Source organism: Nilaparvata lugens, chromosome 2 (assembly GCF_014356525.2).
Source record: "Nilaparvata lugens isolate BPH chromosome 2, ASM1435652v1, whole genome shotgun sequence".
NCBI lineage: Eukaryota > Metazoa > Arthropoda > Insecta > Hemiptera > Delphacidae > Nilaparvata > Nilaparvata lugens.
The window spans coordinates 83,980,820-83,997,913 of record NC_052505.1 but is presented as its reverse complement, the minus strand read 5'-3'; the positions used below and the strand labels follow the sequence as shown (position 1 = coordinate 83,997,913).

General features: G+C 30.5%; 1 protein-coding gene across 1 annotated transcript; it reads right to left on the bottom strand.

The window, feature by feature from the left end:
* Nucleotides 1-666: 666 nt before the first annotated feature.
* LOC120349706 lies at nt 667-16,717 on the bottom strand. Its single transcript, XM_039420231.1, has 3 exons — nt 16,546-16,717; nt 3,805-4,080; nt 667-707 (listed from the first exon to the last, which is right to left on the bottom strand). Exons 1-3 carry the CDS (start codon nt 16,622-16,624, stop codon nt 667-669), a joined length of 396 nt encoding a protein of 131 aa, XP_039276165.1. The 5' UTR covers nt 16,625-16,717.
* Between the last annotated feature and the right edge of the window lie 377 nt (nt 16,718-17,094).

Below are 17,094 nucleotides of genomic sequence, written 5' to 3'. Positions count from 1 at the left end.
ATTTGTGACAAAATCAGGAAATTGAAGAAGTTTTGGGCAATAGCCTGTTTTTTCTTTTCCGACTATTGTATTGTTCGCTCTATCTAATAAATAAATATGTGACATGAAAATAATAGCCTACTTTAAAAAGCATATTAACGAAATACTAGTGAATAAACGGGTTGAGATTAGCAACAGACATTGAATCAGAAATTTACATTAATTTGAAAAATGCTGCTTATTATTTAGTATTTTGAAATTACATTACTCATTATAATTACTGATTACTTTTGCTAAAAACACTATCTACGATAATTTGCCACTTCACCAGAAGGAACTAGTTCATTGGCTCTCAAAATTAAGTACTGTAGCTTGCTAATTTTCATTTTGTATTATTAGTATAATACTGAATAAGTGTTGAATTTACTAATCTACATTGTCATTGAATAAATAATAAATTGACGACTTGTGAAGGTTATAGCTATACTTCTCTAAAATAAGTAAAGTAAATTCTTAAGGTACTTTAATACTTCTCTATGAATTATTACAACTATAAATTGAATTATTTCAACTATTGGATAATTTTCTACAACTGTTGAATACAGAGGAATCGCTGAGTCTAAAAACGTTTAAAGCGAAAACTAACTGAGGTTACGAGGTGACTAAAAAATATATTTATTTCACTCATTATATTTTACCTTCTTCTGGGGTTTCGGTAATGTCCTGTTCTGTTAAAATAATTGATATCGAATGCAGTGTAAGCAAAAGATCAGAATAAATATGAATAAAATTGATAAGGTTTGATACATTGAGGTGAATCCACAAAGAAATAACATTCAAGTTAGAATTCAGAAATGTCAAAAAACTGATGTTATAGAAACAATTTAAAACATAATTATTCCAACGACACATCTTAAACAACAAATCATGAAAAAGTAATGAATAATCTTGTTCTCTGAATTCACTGAAGAATTCCCATTATTTTCAAGTGCACTACAATATATAATGTTGAACATGAAATAGTTCAATGAGTACTGTTTATTTAGTTGCAACTTGCAACTCCGATAGCAAAGTAAGCTATCAGCAGAGAAAACTCCTATAATTGTAATTCTGTGCTACCAGTTTCAAAATTTATGTCACAATGCGCACAAATCATTCAAAAAGGAAACTTGTTTCCACATTTATTGGATGATACTGGGTTGGTTTAGTCAAGCTGTTGTACGTTGACTGAATACCTATTTCGCAGCCAATTCAAAGATGAATTATTTTATGTGTGATAAAATCATACATTCCATTGCTTAGAATTTCACATAATATGGAGATCAAAGTATAAATCAGATTATGTAATTAAATTCCCTCTAACTTGTTAAAATATAATTGTGTAGGGGATTTTATTTCAAATTAACGTAGATTCATTGATGGGCATGACATTAGAAAATAAAATAACAACAGTGTACTGCAACGAGTAGTGACTCTCAAAAACTAGATAGTCCAAGCTATCAAAAAGCTAGTCCAAATTCGACAAAATAATATAATTATAAAAATAGTACAGATCTAGTCTTAGAGATGTACAGTTCATAAGGTTGAGATAACCTTGAATAGTATCACTTTAATCAATAAATCAAAAACTTTCACTCAAAACCACAAAAAATCTTTATCACAATTCGCGAAAAATTCTCGAGTTTTGTTCAAGGATTGTTGAAAAATTGAAAATAAACCCCATAATTCGAAACTTCTCAAAGAGAAACTCATTTATGCTTAAACTGGTAAAGTAATCTTGAAACGGGATTTGAGATGAATTGATAGAATATAATAGAACTAGATGACCCTACCAATAAATATTATTATCCAGTTTTCAAAATACAAAATTAAAAAATCCAACTATGACAGATAAAAAATAATTTCGTAACCTAATTCTTTCGACCGCGACTATCCGGAAAAATGAGAAACACACATCTAAATACATTCCTAAACTCATCAATCATTCAATAAGCTGTAATATTGTTTTGAGAAATAAATAAATATCATTTTCTGAATTTAAAGAGTTCGATTTTCATTATTTCAGCATCAACAGTAACATTTTCCATTTCTATGAGGTTACACAGTCTTTCATAAATACTGTATTAGGTGAAAAATGTTCATCCTATGATTATTTTGAATTGAAATATATATTTCAGCCTAAAAATATAATTTCTATAGAGACAATTTCAGCCTCAAGGGAACAGTATTTGACTATTACATAACAGACTTCATATTCGAAAATCATTCATAGATGGAACAATTCCAATACTTAAACATCAACTTATATCTAGCATATCAATAATTCAAGAGCTACAATTTAGTTTTACAACAAAAATCTACATTTTTCATAAGATAAATAGTTAAAATATTGAGCATTTATTGCAGTTCACCACAGAAATCAGCAAGTAAGGGCCAATACATATAACTCCAATTGCAAGCTGCTGTTAAATCCAAGTCTAATACACACGTATCAGCTTATTACACACACACAGACACACACTTGGCATAAGTGTAGTAATTTCCATTCGACTTAAGCACAGTTAAGAATAAACAAACATACAAAGCCCGCCTACGGCAAAGAGCATAGCAAATCAGCGCAATTAAGGGTGTGAGTCAACCAATAGATTATTTCCACCTCAATTGTATAGAATCTTCCGGAGACGCAGAAGAACAGTTGATCAACACTATGTTAATATGGTGAGTAGCTGTTAATGGATTATTTGGATACAGTGCTTGCAGAATATATTCAATGGAATGCATGTAGAGAATACATGTTTATAATGAATTACTGTGTAATAGAGGGTTTGCAATGGGGATATGCGATTGCACAGATAATGGCCGAAATGTGTGAGACAATACGAATTTTTATTTGGAAATTAGTTTCTTAGACGACGTACAAATGAAAAATAACTGTAATGTCAGATAAAGTTTAGGGCGAGACCATATCAGGCGTTTTCAGAGTCGGCAGGGCAGGAAGCTCTCCGATTGGCTGATTGGGTTGGCGTCTGAATAAAACACCTAATATGGTCTCGTCCTTAGACGACATATAAATGAAAATTTACGAATATGATACGAAGTTTACTTGATACTATGAAAGAAACGTTTTTTGGAAATGGAAAGTCTGGAGGACACTCAAGTGAGTGGATTTTTGTAAACCTAAAGGACATTTTACTCAGTGGTCATCAAAATTAATACAGCAATAGGCATGGTAATTTAGTGATTGAATGTCAGTTAGACATTCCATACAGATTGGATCTTTGCAAACCTAGAGGACAATTTACTCAGTGGTCATCAAAATTAATACAACAATAGGCATGGTAATTTAATGATTGAATGTCAGTTAGACATTCCATACAGATTGGATCTTTGTAAACCTAGAGACAATTTACTCAGTTATCAGCAATATTTACTCAATTAATACAGCAATAGGCATGGTAATTTAGTGAGTGAATGTGAGATGGAGTTTACTCCATACAGATTGGATCTTTGTAAACCTAGAGACAATTTACTCAGTGGTCATCAAAATTAATACAGCAATAGGCTTGGTAATTTAGTGATTGAATGTCAGTTAGACATTCCATACAGATTGGATCTTTGTAAACCTAGAGGACAATTTACTCAGAGGTCATCAAAATCAATACAACAAACTACGGAGAACTGAACCTGGCAAGAAAGAGAGAGGTCTCCTCAACAGGGTCAACAAAAAATCTAGAAGAGCGAACTAAGAGGCGGCTCGCTTTGCCTTGGCAGCGGGAGCAATTACAGCGGAGCGGCGGGCGGGCGGGCGGGCGTAGCGAGCCTTACCGACGTAGAGATGGTGCGGCTGAGTGTGGTGCGGGTGGCAGCGGTAGGCTCCCGCGTGTCCCGGAGCAGCCGCCGAAACCGACAACCGCGCAAACACCGCGTTGTTCTCCTCCCGCTCGTCCAGATTATAACTGTGCCGCGGATTCTCAAACTTTGTCTCTCTACCGATCGGCACATTGTTTCTCTGCCAGTGCACCGCCTCGGCCAGACTCAGTCGGCACACTATTGAAAAAGGCTCACCCACTTTCACAGTGCTGTTGCCTTCGTAAATATTACCTATACACACACACACATACACTACATCAATCAACCAGAAAGAAGAGAGAGAGGAACCTTTTTGGAGCAGCCTCCAAGCGGCCTCGCAGCGGTTAATGTCAAGCGCAGAGCTCAAACTAACACCAAAGCTAACCAAAAACATTCGTCAGAAGATAGCAAATTAAGAGGTCCAGCCATCAGAAAAACCAAAAACCAACCAAAGTAGTACTTGTCAAAAACTAGATTCAGTACTTTCGTGTAATAAACTAGTCCTATGTAATATGAGAAAATTTAATCAAAGACGAGTTCCTATCAACGTCCAAAAAATAACTATAATTACAGTTGACACTTCTTCCAGTAGGTTAGTAAAATAAACTAAAAATTAACAAAAGTTGTAGCCTAAATGTCAAAAACTAGATTCAGTTATTTTTGTGTAATAAACCAGACCTATGTAACACAAAAAAATTATGAAAGAACAATATTCCTTTCAGAGCCCCAAAAATCTATAAATTAATACAGTAAACACCTCCTCCAGTAGGTTAGTAAAATAAACTAAAGACCAACAAAAGTTGTAGCCTAATGTCAAAAACTATATTCAGTTTTTTTGTGTAATAAGCCAGACCTATGTAATATGAGAAAATTCAATCAAAGACGAGTTCCTATCAACGTCCAAAAATAATAAATATAGTGAAAACTTCCCTTAGTAGGTTAGTAAAATAGTTATTAAGGTTGGCATGTTGAAAAATCTCTACCCTATAACAGCTAAAATCAAAATAATGTGAGAAGTTCTCATCTTCATGTGATAGTAAAACTGTACTTAGTTGTCTACAAGACAATTATTGTCGATTTGATAGAAAATGTTATGCATATTATTCAACAACTAGTGGGTTTTAATTGTATTTCTGAGTTTGTGTTATCTAATAATAATAATGCTCAACATATGGGCCCCATGGACCCCCCCACCATTGGGAGCCTCAATAGTCAAATTTTAATTACTGCTGATCTTTTTTTGGGACACCCCCAAAATTTCAATAATTTTCTATCAAGAGCCCCCCTCTGGGCACCCCTTCATGGACACTTAAATTTGTATTTGTGATAAAAAATAGAAATCTCAATGAATTTAATCCGAACTATATTAAATCTACAAACAAATTTAACCTTCCGGCAGTCGCGCTGTTGTAAAAAAGTACAACAGTGTCAGTTTTTTTGCTGCTCAAAACTATTGAATGGGGTGGTGTCAGTGAATGAGTCACCTATGCATTCCAAAATGTTCCCCTCATCACTCCACTGAGTTGCAGTATCAACCGAGCAATCGTTTAGTCTTTAGGTGCCATTTAGTCGCGACAGTGCATAAGTCGCACTGTGCATAAGATAGGGAGAGACTGTATACGGGGACTGTAAACGAACCAATAACACAGAATTGATGGCTTTGCTTGATTTACCTTATTGGGCAATGAAATGGTAATCATCCAAATGTTCATAGGCGTAAAATAATCCAAGAAGATGGAAAAAGTAGTTATACAATTAGTTTTGACAGTAAACAGAGTACATAAAACTTGGAAAATTGGGTGTTGTACAAAATACAACACGCGACTGCTCGTGTGATTGAGTAGGGCGCGACTACCGTAAGGTTAAAATTACATTTCCGAATTGAAAATCAATCTCCTAAGAAGTAAAGTTAATGTAAACCCCTTAGATTCCAATTTAAAATGAATAAGTCGTAGATTCAAAACACTTTTAAGCAGAAGTTCCAATTTGTACAGTCTCCTAACATCTATAGATTTCGATGATTTTATCCGTAAGGATTTGATATCTAAGAATTTGATATGGATATTACTTTATGAAATAACATTTTCGGTATTTTGATTTCAAAGTGATTCCTAACATCTAGATATTTTGATGATTTTACCCGTAGAGATTTGATATCTAAGAATTTAATATGGATATTATGTTCATGAAATTAAAATTTCGGCTAAGTGAGACAATAAACCAGAGAAAATATACTATTTTTCTATTTGTTTATCTACCGAGAGGCCTTTGTTAGTGAAAATACCACAGATAAATGGAAGAAAATAAACTGATACGTAAAAATAATGTGACAGGAATGGGCAGCAGACATAGCTCTTGAGAGAGAACGATAGAGATAGAATGCGAGGCATGCTGAAACAGATACTCAGTTCCACACCATCCGTAATTAAATTTATAAATTAAATCAACTTTTTCCAGAGATGAGTTTTTACAAAAGGAACTGAATGCTCTTTTCAAACCACAGTTACAATGTTACAATCCCTCTCGGCAGGCTATAAATAATTTTTACGTCAATGACATTCATATTGGTGCGGCAATATGTTCCGTATGCAACGGAGGAAAGGCCGTTAGCTTACAACCAAAAATACTTTCAGCTGTCATTATTTAGCTGACACTGGACGGAACTAGTTCGCTGGCGAAGAGTAGCCCTAAAATTAGAGCATTCCAATCAAGCAATGGATGATTGGAAACATTTTTAATTGATAATTCGGATAAATGTAGATTTGTTTTTTATTACCTTATATTATTCATTAAACAATGTATTATCATACTGTCGTTTAGATTTACTTCATACTGTTTGTACATTATTAATTTTCCCAATGAATTTCATTTTCAATTAAGCGTTAATTCATAATCCTATCATATCGTATTCCTATATAATGATATTATTGAATTCAAGATATGCTAGATACGAGAGTTACAGTTCAATTTCAGTACTGGGCATTGTACCATTTTGAGAAGTTGATTTCACAGTTGTTTGAATTCATAAACTTTATCGTAAGATTATGGGTTTGTCTTTATTGATAATAAAAATACAGATTTGTTTTTGAGAAGATTTTATTAATAGGCCTATATGAAATATTCCAGGACTTGGGCATATTTTTTAAGCCAGATATCTATACATTAATTTTCTTTATTTTTGGATTCTTCAATATTCTCTGATTAATAGTTATCTATTATGGAATGTAGTTTTCTTAAGATACTACATACAATTCTGAATTATGCACAGAAAATTCTCAAATATTAATTCATAAAATAAATAATTAATTTAATCGATCTACTAACTAGTATCAACATAATCATTAATTTGATGATGTAATAATGTCTAATCCAAAGTATATTTTCATTGTTCTTGAGAAATCTCTTGTTATACTGTAGGGAATGATGGGGTTTGAATTATAGTTTACTAAAATAAACGTATGAAACGTATTCTACTTATCAATCAATATATTTTTGTTATAATTTTATAAAATTATAATTTCTTCAATTTATTATCATTAAAAATCTCTACATTATTATATTTCCTGAATAGAATGGAAAGACTAAGGTTGAAATATGACTGAGAGTAAAGAATGCATGACACAAATATAGTAATGAAGATCCACCTTTAGCTTTGCTAGTGAAGAATGTGACTTTTCTATTGACTAATGAATGAATGTATCGTTTTTGTGTCAAATAATATTATATTATTCTATAATTTTCATGACAATAAATATTTGATAATCTTTAAAGATTTATTGATTCTGTGACAAATAATTGATTCATCTATTGATCTTTCAATACGTACTGATTTTGCAAATAAAAAATCTACTGAATTATATAATTTTCCATGACAATTAACTCTCTTGAATGGATGAAATCTTTGAAAATACAATATCACTGAATCCTGTACCATTGCAGAAACAAACAATAATTCTACAAAATAATGAACATTGATTTTTAAAGTGTACTAAACATGAGAATGATACATGTTTTGAGAAATGTTTAGTATAAAATAATAACACTAGGAAAATTACATTACATCAATTAAATCAACTAACTTGACTTGTTATTTTACACTATTTTTATTTAAAAAAAATGCATTCTATTAAATATTTTATTTTGTTAAGCTGGGTTTACACCAAAGTTATTAACAAAATGTTGATAGCTTAATCTTATAGATTCTATTAGATTGAACGGAACTTGACAAACACAAGGCTTATGTTCATCATGTGTATGATAAGTTATGTTCAAGCTAATAGAATCTATAAGGATTAAGTTATTAACATTTGTTATTAACTTTGGTGTAAACGCAGCTTTAGTGTTAACATCTTATCAAAATCATTTTGATTTTACACAAACAATGAAACAATTTATAGAATGCACTTTTTTAAATGAAAATTGTGTAAAATAACAAGTCAAGTTATTTGATTTTAGTGTTATGAAGTTTTTCGTAGTGTGTAGGATGAACTATATTTCAAAGCCTGAGTTTACAAGCAAAAATATTGTGAATAAATTTTCAAACTATGATTGTCAAGCTTTATTTCAATAAGAGATAGGCCTACAACAAACTAATGAACTAATTTCAGTTATAATTGCATTTTCTAACAGCCTTGAATCGATGGACAAGATTCGCGAAGTCAATTGAAAAATTATCGAACAGAGCTTGATAATCTATTGTCTTTAATCATACTCGCAATCCTATCAGATGCCAGACAAATCAATTGATAGGACATAATTGAATACTAGAGAGGCACGAACGGGTTTCCAGAAACAACTGGTTTTATCCAGTATCCTGGAAAGAGTGAATAAGGATAAGGGTGGAGTTCACCCATGGACTTCACCGTATTGCGATTCGAAAGTGCCTTTTCCTATCTATTACAACGGCTACAACACACTAGATTTTCTGCCTTTTTCGATCAATTCTCCTCTTCAGCGTCACTACTTACTTCTTAACCCACTTCTCGCTCACAGCATGGGCTACCTATCTCATCACACATTATCCTCTGCTATTCTTATCTCTTATTTCTCTTTCTCTCGACCCATCCTCACCTCTCACTCTCATCAAATATTACGCGCACATTTATTTTTCCTGAAGCAATATTATTATTAATATCGCCCAAATTATTAATGTAATGTTTTTTTTTAAATTCTCTGACATTGTCTAATGCAATTTTGTAATTGTTCTTTGACAAAAATAAATTATTATTATATTATTATTATTGATAAGAAAATTAATATTCTTCAAGAAATATATTTTTAATGCAATTCATTTCTCCCATCTGAATCAAAAAGTGAATTTTTCACAAAAAAATATGTTTTAAATCCTCTCCAAATCTAATGATTGGAAAATAGCTATAGTGAGGTTCACGTTAATGGCAGTGGAGAAAGATACAAGAACAACGTTGCCGAACCTCTGTCTTTTAAATGCATTCTAAAGACGGTAGCTGATACAGGTTTATTGATGTAATATTAACTGTTCATTCTCGTTTAAAATAATCAATTATTTTATCAAGGACGAAATTATATTTGTCAATAATTTCATAATTAAGATGAAATATTTTGTTAATTAATTATTAATTCTACTTTGTTGAAAGACGATCTGGCAACAGAGCAAAGCGAGAAAGAGATAGCGCTATCAGCTTTGTTGAATGAAAGACAAGAATAGCAATACCATTGCTAATCAAACACTGCCATTATAACGTGAACCTTACTATAGTACAATAATTTATCAAATAATAATCTTCTTGTGAAGAATATTGTTTTTAAATTTTCAAATTCATCAATATTTTAAAGTTTTGAGTGCTAAGTGAGATGATTTTTGTTATTAATTCTGATTTCAATCTTTTTAAATTCAAAATTTATTGTTTCAAGTGTTTGGTCAAAAAATTATACAACATTTTATAAAGTGGAGAAAACATAACCTATTTTCTGGACTATTTTAATGAATCGGGGGAGGAACAGTTTTGCGCTGTGCCTGTTGATCCTCCACCAAATTATTAAAAAAAAAGTGTATTATTGAATCAATAAAAGAATAATCTTAGGTACAGTAGAACTCTACCGAATCACCGATGCCATGGAATTAATAATAATAGTAGCCATTATTAATAATAATATTAACCATTGATTATTAATAATAGCTCCCTTCCACTTTATGCATGATTTTGCATTCGGATTTATAAAAATTAGGAAGGTAATGTGAAAAATCTGTAACCATCTCATATATGAAACCTCTAGTACCCGAAATTTGAGACGAAGATTATTGGATAATTTAAAATAATCATTCTCAGGATTATTTATGAAGAAAAAATCTTGCTAACTCAATTTCCATATTTATTGCTCAAAACCTAATCTGGCTATCTCTATTACTATGGCGAGATTTTTAAGCGAAAATAGATGTTCAATTTTAAATAGGGGCTTGGTTTTAAAAATTGCATTGGGGGTTTCCAGTGTTTAAAATTAAAAGATTGAAAATTCTGCTAGACAAGGATTAGCAATGAAAGAATTAAATCCACATAAATACATGACAGTAGAATGGGCTATCAACTTATTGCTATTTTGAAACTTGTTAATACAGCAATCTTCAAACATTATCAACCGACTACGTATTTTAGTTTAGTGTAAAACGTGTGATTTGAAAATAATTTATTATAATTATTGAAAAAAGTATTATTATCAGCATTATTATATTGAAAAACGTTGAGGAATAATATTAATAGAGTGAAGAATAAATAGGTTTTTATCACATAATGTACTAATCAAACGTGTCAATACTTGAACCCGTATATCCGTAACCTGCTATCCTTGTTCATCATTCAACGGTAGTTGATAGCGCTATCTCTTTCTCGCTTTGCTCTGTTGCCAGATCGTCTTTTAACAGTGTAAAATTAAAAATTAACAAAAAATTCATTTTAATTATAAAATTATTGATTAATATAGTTTATTGCTTAATAAAATATAATTGAATGAAAAATACTAAGAAATTGTCTTAGTCTTTTTCATTCAATATGAATAATTACCACAATATCAACTTCTCAACTACACAAAAAGTGAAAATAATTATAATGATTATTTTAAACGAGAATGAACAGTTAATATTACATCAATAAACCTGTATCAACTACCGTCTATAGAAGGCATTGACAAGACAGAGGATCGGCAACGGTGTTCTCCTATCTTTCTCCACTGCCATTATAACATGGACCTCAATATAGCAAGTATTTTTTTCACGTGAATTGAGAATCAGAACTGTCATACCCTCGATAAAACAAGAGATGCCAAAACAATTTACGGCGAGTGATAACAATGGACAATAAATAACAATAATTTATTTATTGACGCCTGAAAGAGCGATTGTTGTTTAGCATCTTGCCACTCCGATACCGATGCTTTCAACAGTTGAAAAGTAAGTCAGACAGAGGTTAGATTGAGGCTAACCGAAAGTTTATACAATAGGACTACAAAAGCAGCGGCCAAACTTTTATATTGGTCTTGCATATCAATGTTGATTCTAGATTTCAAAATGAGAGTTCCAAGAATTAATAATGATTTACCAATTTGGTTAGTAGTTCGCCATTATAAACTTTATTCTTATCAGGGATTGAAGAGATAATAATTGTAATGGAAATTACTCACTAATGTACAGTTCGAAAGTAAGAAATATTAGCAACATAATTATTATCCCCATACAATGGAGGAGAAATGGAATAAAGCTTGAAATTTAATTCAAAATAGAGAAATGAAATTTTTACATTTCAATGAAATGGAGAAATTGTACATTCAATGAAGTCACTCAATATTGGGATTTGAGATGCATTTGATTTAATATGTCAAGAATGTTAATTTCATACAATGAACATCATTCAGAACAGGGGTATGTAGAATAAATTATTAATATCAACCATTATATGAAATAGTTAATTATAATGTAGCCTTATTATGGGTGAACTATTGGATTTTGGATTGATATTGTTGTCTTTATTCATTTTAAGGATTTGTTATTATTGATTTTACTATACAGGGTGTTTCGGAAGTAGTGTCGAACATTCTAGGGTATTGTTCCTGGATGATAGGAGACTACAAATGTCGTATTTCAAGTGTCCAAAACTCAGCGGTTATCCTTATAGCTGCCATTTTGTTTTTTTCACTTAGGAATTTTTATCTCAAGAACGAAATTATTGATTAATACATTTATTGCTTAATAAAATATAATTGATGAAAAAGACTAAGAAATTGTCTTAGTCTTTTTCATTCAATATGAATAATTACCACAATACCAACTTCTCAACTACACAAAAAGTGAAAATAATTATAATTGATTATTTTAAACGAGAATGAACAGTTAATATTACATCAATAAATCTGTATCAACTACCGTCTATAGAAGGCATTGACAAGACAGAGGATCGGCAACGTTGTTCTCCTATCTTTCTCCACTGTCATTATAACGTGGACCTCAATATAGCAAGTATTTTTTTCACGTGGATCGAGAATCAGAACTGTCATACCCTCGATAAAACAAGAGATGTCAAAACTATTTACGGTGAGTTATAACAATGGACAATAATAATAACAATAATCTATTTATTGACGCTTGAAAGAGCGATTGTTGTTTAGCATCTTGCCACTCCGATACCGATGCTTTCAACAGTTGAAAAGTAAGTCAGACAGAGGTTAGATTGAGGCTAACCGAAAGTTTATACAATAGGACTACAAAAGCAGCGGCCAAACTTTTATATTGGTCTTGCATATCAATGTTGATTCTAGATTTCAAAATGGAGAGTTCCAAGAATTAAAAATGATTTACCAATTTGGTTAGTAGTTAGTTCTCTATTATAAATGTTATTCTTATCAAAGTTTGAAGAGATAATAACAACTGTAATGATAATTACTCACTAATGTACAGTTCGACAGTGAGAAATATTAGCAACATATCCCCATACAATGGAGGAGAAATATAGGCTATAGAATAAAGCTTCAAATTTAATTCAAAATGGAGAAATGAAATTTCTCCATTTGAATGAAATGAAGAAATTGTACATTCAATGAAGGTCTACAATATTGGGATTGAGATGCATTTGATTTAATATGACAAGAATATTAATTTCATACAATGAACATCATTCAGGACAGGGGTATGCAGAATAAATTATTAATATCAACTATTATATTATGAAATAGTTAATTATGACGTAGCCTTATTGAACTATTGAATGTTGTATTGATATTGTTGTCTTTATTCATTTTAAGGAATTGTTATTACTATATATTGTGACTTAATTATGAGTTCATTATGTATTGCAATTTTATAAAATATTTTGTGACATAGCCTTATGCACTACTGTATCGTCAGGCTGAATAAATTGATTGATTTATCAACAATATTGAGTTTGCACGAAACTGCAAAAACCATGAGAGGAAAATACATGCATTTGTAAGAAATAGAAATGTGAAAATAAACCCAAATTTTTAGCATTCTAACAACACTAAGATACAGATGGAATTATTTAGGATTTTCGTTCAATAATAATTAAACACTAAGATATTTCTAAATTGTTAATTTTGATCAGGTAGTCTGTAAGTTGGTCTAAATGGAATTTTATTTAAAGTTCAAACTTAAGCTTTCAGTCGACCACATATTGGCAAAATTGCGAGAAATTAAACTTTCTCTTGCAAGGTCATATTCAACTTAATAATATGCAATGTGATAATGCTGCATCAGCAAACTATTCACTATGTTCAGTCACAAGGGCTTGCAACTTATATTCAGAGTACAGATTAAATTGTAAGTTTCGATCAAATAGAAAATATGAAGTGCTGCCTGTCTTGAAGTTAAGAACAAAAAGTTATCAATGGATTAATTAATTTGCGTACTAAATATTTTTATTCAAGTGGTGAAGACAATTTTAAAGCGTTAATTAAATCGAAAAAGATAAGATAGTATTACACTTGTCACCCATATGAGATGAAGTGCCACTTCAGTGCACCTATTTACCAATTTCTAGACATTTCCTGATTGAAAGTTATTAATCAGACTACAATACTCCTATGAAATAAAAATTTCGATTTTATGAATGTGATGTCGCTTATTTTGAACATTTAGTGAGCTCTAAACAAGTTATAAGTTACATATATTCCTGTAAATATATATGTTTACATATATTCCTGTTTATAATCCTGTTCCAGAAAAAAACATAATTTTGAAAAATTAACATGGAAATTGACGCCTAATCAAAAGAGAGACCTTTTATATACAGTATAATATTATTGTAGTTGTAAAATAACATCATAATACCCTTTTTTGAAAAGTTTTTAATATAAATAAGAGGTTAAGAACACAGATTAAAACAACTAGTTTCAATGTTTAATCTGTTATTTTATAGGTAAACTTTTCAAAAAAGGGTACTATGATGTCGTTTTACAAATAATAAATTAAGTAGCCCGGATTATATACATTTTTTAAAAGACAGTATGTTATTTATCATCTGAGAAATAATAATTATGGTGAAGAAAAGCATAATTAAAGATAGAAAACTATTACCATCATTGTTAAAATCATACAAAATGAGAAGAAAAACTTACAATAAGAACAACATAAAAATAAATGCCGTGGAATGTTAAAATGTCAACAAGAAACCAGTTTTTTGGACTCAGGGGACCTTGAAACGTATATAAATTTAGAAATTGGGGTACCTTAATTTTTTTCGGAAAGCAATACTTTCCTTACCTATGGTAATAGGACAAGGAAAGTGAAAATTTACCTCGGATCTCCTATTTTTATCATAAAGCATTAATAAAATTTAGAGAAAAATTGAGAGACAAATTCCATCAAGTAAAAATAAAGGACCAAGCTTGAATCTGGTTTGAATTCTTTTCATTTTGGGCAAGAAATTTCCAAAACCTATTGATTTACAGTTTTTGTATGCAGTGCTAATTATAGAATAGAGTAGCGACCACGAGAGAGAAAGAGCGAGAGAGAGTGAGTGATAGAGTAAGAATCACGGTGGCATTTGGCTGCCAAAAATCCAACGTCACTAGGTCTGCTTATCTACACAATTTATTTTATTGTTTTTTCAAGATATCATTTTAATATAACCTATTTAGAATTTTATATTTTATATAGTGAATAAATAATGAATTTGTTGATGAACCATCAAAACTGTAGGACCAATTTTTTGCTATTCTTGTCAACTTATGGCCTCAAAAAGTATCTCTTCTTTCAGTTAATGTTATTAGAGGTACCTAACAGAGAGGTACAGTAGTTTATCTTAAAAATTCATTAAGAATATTTATTATTTTTGATTGACAATAATATTGTGCAGATGTTTGCACTTTATAAATTATTAAACCAAACGGTACTGAATTAATGAATTAAATTCACCGAAAATATTTTACTTGAATTTGAGTTACTACTCAAAAAGCATATGAGTCATGATTGGAATATTGGAGGAAGCTATAACTAATAACAATTTTTTAATACCAAGGCCCGGTAGCACTAGTCTGTTAAATTTAACAACTAATCAGAGACTACTTTTATGGAAAGAATGCTTCACTGATTGATTTTTGTGGCATTGAGTCACGATTAAAACTTAACATGCTTTACTGCATTAGTATATTTTTGATATAATAATTGGGTTACCAAAATAATGGATAGTAAATTAAAAATTTGAGATTAGGCAGATTATAAACTAATATTATCTGTAAGTTTCGTTGAAAAACTCTAGTTTTTAAGAACCATAAAGTCTTCAATGTCATAATTAATTAAAAATTATTCAAAACATAAAATATAAATAAGATATTTTATTCCTCAAAGAAGAAATAGCAGCTAAGCATTCATACAAGGCTTAATATGTGATTTATAACCATAAATCAATTGGGCTATAAAAATTATTCAGTCACAAAATTTACCTACTAAAAGAATTTTAATGGCGCGCTTAAAGGCTTAAAGATTTTTCTATGGAAATTAAATTATTGACACGTAACATGGACCTAACTTAGTTGATACTAAAAAAAACTTGTCATAAATTTAACGTATAGAGTATGATTGCACGATTGTAGGTTACCGGGGTTATTAAAGCTTGGTAATAATAACTTTTTATTTCAATTGGACACCACCTCAAGATATAATGTTTGTTGTTCAGAATCATAAAAATTAATTGATTAATATTGTATTAAAAAGTGATACTTATCAAATTCGTATTGATTTGTAAGTGAATAGCCTTAAAAATTGAAGTTATGTTGTTAGATCAAGTTGGTCTATTGATTTTTTTAAAAGAGACAAAAAGTATAAAGTAAATTCTTGTAGTTTCTCTTTATTGAAGGTAGAGATATTCAAGGGTCGAAATTATTTACACAGCTACAAAATCTTTTACGTTGGTGTTAATTATAATCCAATGAAATGTTTCCGAAAATCTCATTAGTCAAGGCCTTTTAACCAAAAACTGATTTACATCAATGAGTGGTTAAAACTACAAATTATTATAGACTGTCAATATAAATTGATAGGTAAATAATAAAAAGCGAGATAATAATTTTAAATACCTATATTTAACCTAAATATTTCCCTGAGTAAAGCTGAAAAAGCACACCCATCCTTATTAACTAGAGTCAATAGGCTATGATAACGTCTCGGTACAAATAACAGAATTTTGTGATTTTTAACAATAAAAGCACATGGATAAAAATTAATAGATTACTCACCACCTAATGTGAATTTTATATGAAACACAGAAACAAACAATATTAATAAAACTATAAAATAATTTCTTAGAAAATCCATTTCTAGCAGAAATAGGTCTTCAAAATGGCCGACACTACTGAGCCCAGCTGATAAATTTTGGTACGAACAAGCATGTCTACCACTTCTATTTTTATCTCTTTCAAATGCCTCTTTTTTAAAATAACTGGTATTCGCCAGTTTTTATCAGTATTGAAACAAAAAAATGGACAAACATATTTTTTCCAGTATAAAATTACGATTTGTTGAGGTATTAATAATTGATTTTGCATAAAATGATAAAGTTTGAAAGAAAGTATAACCGACAGAAATGTACAAAATGCATTTGAGTTCTTCCATCTCCTTAGAAGAAAGAAATAAGAATAACTGAGGAGGAACATTTTATATAAATTAAACGATAATTCATTCCTTTAATAACTATTATTTTTGAATATCTTTACTACAGAGTAACAGTGACCGGAAGTAGGACTGGTATAGAAACATAAATATCGATAATAGAAATAAACGTTATC